Source organism: Impatiens glandulifera, chromosome 6, assembly GCF_907164915.1.
Source record: "Impatiens glandulifera chromosome 6, dImpGla2.1, whole genome shotgun sequence".
NCBI lineage: Eukaryota > Viridiplantae > Streptophyta > Magnoliopsida > Ericales > Balsaminaceae > Impatiens > Impatiens glandulifera.
The window spans coordinates 6,618,577-6,624,230 of NC_061867.1; the positions used below are offsets into that span (position 1 = coordinate 6,618,577).

A 5,654-nucleotide genomic window follows, 5' to 3' on the forward strand; every position below is an offset into this window, starting at 1 on the left:
AAAAGAGGAAAATTTTTTATTGACATATTCAGTCCCGTTGTCAGTTCTAAATAATTTTATTGAAGCTTGAAATTGGTTTTCAATAAAGGAAACGAACTCCAGAAATTTTGAAAATACTTCTGATTTATCATGGAGTAAAAAAATCCAAGTGGTTCTTGAAAAATTATCAATGAATGAAACATAATATTTAAAATTATTATATGAAGTAGTAGGTGCTGGACCCCAAACATCAGAATGAATTAATTCAAAAGGAGCTTTAGATAAACTATTTGAATTATGAAACGGAAGTCTAGCTTGTTTAGCAAAATGACATACATCACAATCTAAAAACTCAAACTTCGATTGAAATAATTTTCTAAGCACATGCTTTGATGGATGTCCTAAACGACGATGCCATAGAAAATGAGAATTATTCTTGGAATGTAAAGCATAACTAAAAAGTTTAATAATATAAAGGTTATTTTCAAGTCTTCCTTTACCAATCGTGATCCCGGTCGACCTGTCCTGAAACACAACATCAACGTCAGAAAAAATAACTAAGCAATTAAGGTCCTTTGTGATTTTACTAACCGAGATTAAATTTGATGATAAGTCAGGAACATACAAGACATTATCAATTTGTTTTGAGAAAAGTTTAATTGATCCAATTCCATGAATGGGAATACTAGAATCATTAGCTACTTTAACATTTTGATTGAGTTTTTCTAAATTTAAATTTTCAAAATATTCTTTATTTTTAGTCATGTGATCTGTGGCGCCAGAATCAATAATCCAATAGTTTGAAGAGGAATTGAAATTAGAAGAATGAGCCGATATACCTGGGTCCACTTGATTAGTGGACTTCTCTTGTTGAGTTTTCATGAAATCAGAGAATTGGAGAAAGAGTTTGAAGTTATCTGGATCCACACCACACACTTCATTATGATTGAGTTTTGAAGTATTCCCTTCAGCTTGAGCATGCATGTTTGAAGGGAGAGCCCAATCTGAAGAACTATCAACCTTAAAGACGTTAGAAGCCCTAACTTCATTTGACCCAATTGGACTCCAGTCTCTCACCGTACTGCCTTTTCCATCTCCATGGCTGAGAAATCCTCTCCGACCATTTCCCCCTTTGTTGCCTTTTTGTCGGCTGTCTTCTCCACGCATCTGTGGCTTGAGATGGGGGTGGAGGTGGTAGCAGTAGTCTTTGATATGACCAATTTTGTCACAGTGATCACACTTGAGGTTCAGATTTGGCCCTTTACCTCGATTCGAGAGAGTTCCCCGGCCAGAGAAGTAAGCTTGATTATCTCTGGTGTCTTCGAGACCTTTAGAGTTATCCCGACGAGTATCCTCTTCCTCAAGTCTTGAAATTACATCTATGAGCGAGGGAAGCTCCGGAGCGAGAAGAATTTGGGACTTTACATTGTCCCAGCTTGAATCCAATCCAGCCAAAATTTGGTAAATCTTTTCTTGTTCATTTCTTTGGGCTATGGTGACTGGATCTGTTGTTGGTGGGAGATAAATTTCTAACTCAGCCCACCTTCTGGTAAGTTCTCCGATGAAGTCTGTGATGCTTGATCCTCTCTTTGAGATGGAAGAAATATCTTTTTTTAGTTGAAATATATGAGAGAAATTTTTGGATTTACCGTAGAGTTTTTTTTGCAGAATCCCATAAGTCTTTGGAAGTTTCTGTATTGATGAAAATGGCAGCAATTGCTGGTTCCATAGAATGAAGGAGCCAAGACATGATTTGACTATCTTGGGTTTCCCATTCTTCTACTTTTTGAATATCTTCTTCTGTGCTTTTGCCTGATTCTGAGATTTTTGGTTTGCCATTGTTGGTAATAAATTTTGTTTTGGCCCTCGACTTTAGAAACAAAGTTGCAGATCTTGCCCAGTGAAGATAATTCTTTCCATTTAGGAGGACAGAAGTAATCCTCTGGGTAGGTTGTACTTCGTAAGAGTAGCCGCTTCCAGTGGCCATTGTTGTTCTCTCCAATCCGATGAAGAAAGAAAAAAAGATTCAGAGAGCCACTTAGGCTTGAAGAAAAAAGAAGAGATAATATGAAGAGTCTCGAGAAAATAGATTGAGTCGGATTAACCGCGCTCTGATACCATGTTGAAAGAAGAATACAGAAAGATCATCTATTGTATTTACATATAAGAGATTATTAATACACAATTAGGATTTAGCCGTTAAGACATAAACCTTTAAGCTTCCTAACTGTTGAGCTTCTCTATAAGATTACAACGACTAATAAATATAAACTAATATATTACATATTTTTAACATAACAATTATGATGGTGATGACGATAATTGTGATGTGCAAGAGAATATTTATGGTGATAAAAGAGAAGAAATTAGTGTATTTTCAAATTGTAGCAACAATTGTTGTGATATTACTAATTAATATTAAAAATCTCAAATATAATGAAATATTATATAATTGTATAATTCAATTATAACTAAATTTTATCATTTCTAATTAAATTAATAAAAATATATTTTTAAACTATAAATAATATAATAAATATAAAATTAATATACATTTAAAAAAAAACATATAAAATAAAAATAAAATTATAAATTATAAAAACAGTTTTCAGTTACCTGGTTCATACGAAAATGCAATCAAATACATCAAAAATAAAAATTTTATTTCTCGATATCTTATCCAACTCTAGACTAAAGTCGTTTCCAAAAGAAGAACTGTTTAATAAAGAAAATAAAGAATATTTATTTAAACATGAATTACTAAAATATTGTTTTATGTTAATTAAATATTTATAATGTTCATGATTGGCTGGCTCCGGTGTCGGATTAAATAATTAGGGCATGCGTTGCCGAAATAGAAGATAGAGTACTGTTTGACTGGACGATCGACATTCATCAGTACTCCTCCCTCCATAAGCTTAAATAATGGTGGCCTCATTGCAACCGGATTGGCAATTCAAACAGCTTCTATTTCTCTCTCAAGGAATTCTGATCAACTGTTCTTCTTCAGGTATCTATCTATCAATCAATCAATCTTCACTACATGCAAACTTTATTCATTTTCAATGATAAACATGAACGGCATCTATCGATCATTTGTGTTTGTGATGTATGTATTGTTAATTTGTTGAATGGATCGAAGCTTAATTATTATATATTTATTGCATGCATGCAGGTCGACGTTTGTTAAGCAATGGGTGCAGGTGGGCAAATGTCTGATCCTCCTTCGAACCAAATTAAAGCACAAGCGAACGGCCTCGATCGAGCCCCATCCTCGAAACCGCCATTTACGTTAGCCAAGATTAAGAAATCAATCCCCCCACACTGCTTCCAAAGATCGGTCATCACTTCATTCTCCTACGTTGTATACGATCTCCTCATAGCGTCCTTCATCTACTACGTCGCCACATCCTACATCCATCTCCTCCCGGGACCCCCTGCCCTGTCAGGATTTGCCTGGCTTATTTACGCCTACGTCCAGGGCATCACCCTGGTCGGCCTTTGGGTCATCGCTCACGAATGTGGCCATCAAGCCTTCAGCGATTACAAATGGCTCGACGATACAGTCGGCTTCATCATCCACTCGTTCTTCCTCGTCCCCTACTTCACTTGGAAATACAGCCACCGCCTGCACCATGCAAACACCAACTCTATCGAACGCGACCAGTCTTTCGTCCCCAAACGTAAGGAAACTGTGGGATACCTCGCTAAATACGCCGACAATCCAATTGGCCGGACCATAAAGATCGCCATCCTGATGACCATGGGTTGGCCTTTGCATTTAGTTCGCAACTTCTACAGCTGGATTTACACCAAGCAGGAGAGGTTTCTGATACATGTATCGAACATGGGCGTTCTTTCAGTCGTATTCCTTCTCTACCGCCTCGCCTTGGCCAGGGGAATCGGTTGGGTGATGTGTGTTTACGGAGGGCCTCTTCTCGTGGCGAATGTTCATATAGTGGTGGTAACATGGTTACAACACAGTCACCCGTCGTTGCCTCATTACGAGTCGGAGGAATGGGATTGGTTGAGAGGGGCTTTATCGACCGTGGATAGAGACTTCGGGATTTTCAACAAGATGTTCCATAATGCAACGGATGCTCACGTTGTTCACCATTTGTTCCCGACCATGCCGCATTATCATGCGGTGAAAGCGACTAAGGCGATAAAGCCTATGTTGGGAGAATACTATTGTTTTGATGGGACTTCGTTTATGAGTTCGATATGGAGAGAAACCAAGGAATGTCTTTATGTGGAGGCCGATGAAGATGAGGGCGCAAACAAAGGAGTCTTGTGGTACAAGAACAAGATTTATGGTCAGGATTGATCGTTGTTGTTTCCATCTAAATTAAATAAATATTAAATAAATGACGTTTGATCGATTCATTCGTTACTGCAGGGTAAGGTATAATGAAGTTATTTTATCTAAAATTTGAATGAACAAGTATTATATGTAACTATTTGCTCATGGATGAGTAAAATTATGATATCATATTATGAAATATATACAAGTTATTGAAATCATGTGCATCAGCCGTAGCATGTAGGCATTCATCATAAATATGTTATAATGCTATTTTGATTCATAATCACACTACCAAACTAAGAAACTAAACCGTCCTAATCGAATGTAATTTTTTTCGTCTGCTTTATCAATCAAAATAGTTCGGTGTATGATTAAAATTAAGTAAAAAAACTTATTCTAACTATTTATAGGCATTCCACATGGGTTGAGTAACTTAATCCGATTATAAAATATAAAATTTTAATATAGTATTTGGTCACATATTGAGTCTTTAAATAAAAACTAAATGAACATAAATTGTTATATATAGTAAAATTTAGTTACATTCAAAATATATAGGATTTTGATAGGATATAAAATAATTAGAATGATATTTACCCACCAAACTTGATATATTGTTTTTCTTTAATTCCAAGAGTTTAATGAAAATGTGTTGAACCTAAAATATTAATTACCTTAAAATGTAAAGAGTGGAACTAAATCCTAGCATATTAGAAGACCTCTATGCGTTGTTTCTTTAAAAAATATTCGAAAACAAAACTCATTAATTAGTTGTTTAATTAATGTATTCTTCTCATAATCATCATTAATATTATTATAGTGTTTTATTTTATGAAAAATAATTATATAAAATTATAATTATATAACATTAGAACGATGTTTTTCAGAATGTTGGCCAATAGAAACAAGATATTTTAGATAGAATCGAATCCCGATACATTTTGGTTTTAAATATTTTTATCAAAAAAAAAAAAAAAAATCTCTCAAAGATTATCTTTTCAAATAAATATGTTATTGCATTAACCCAAATTTGAACTAGTCTTATATTTCAAAAGATCTACGAATATATTTATTAATATTAAAATATAATTGTAATAGATTTATTAATTTATTTATTAATAATAATCTAATTTAATTAAATAGTTAATATATACATAACATTTTTTTTTGGTTAGTCTCATATCCTATAATTATAATTATAGATAATGATTTAATTTAAAATATTTACTTGTATTATATAAATATTAGTTGAATATTAAATAAAATTAATTTTATATTTTAATTAAAAATAAATTAATAATAATAATGTTATATATTATTTTAAAATTCTCTACCGCTTGATTTTGATAGTATTACTCTATACTCATTA

General features: G+C 33.4%; 1 protein-coding gene across 1 annotated transcript; it reads left to right on the plus strand.

Annotated features, from left to right (window-relative positions):
• The first annotated feature begins 3,157 nt into the window (after positions 1-3,157).
• LOC124943028 (delta(12)-fatty-acid desaturase FAD2-like) lies at positions 3,158-4,306 on the plus strand. The gene has a single exon (XM_047483596.1). The coding sequence runs from the start codon at positions 3,173-3,175 to the stop codon at positions 4,304-4,306; it is 1,134 nt and encodes a 377-aa protein (XP_047339552.1). The 5' UTR covers positions 3,158-3,172.
• Positions 4,307-5,654: the final 1,348 nt, after the last annotated feature.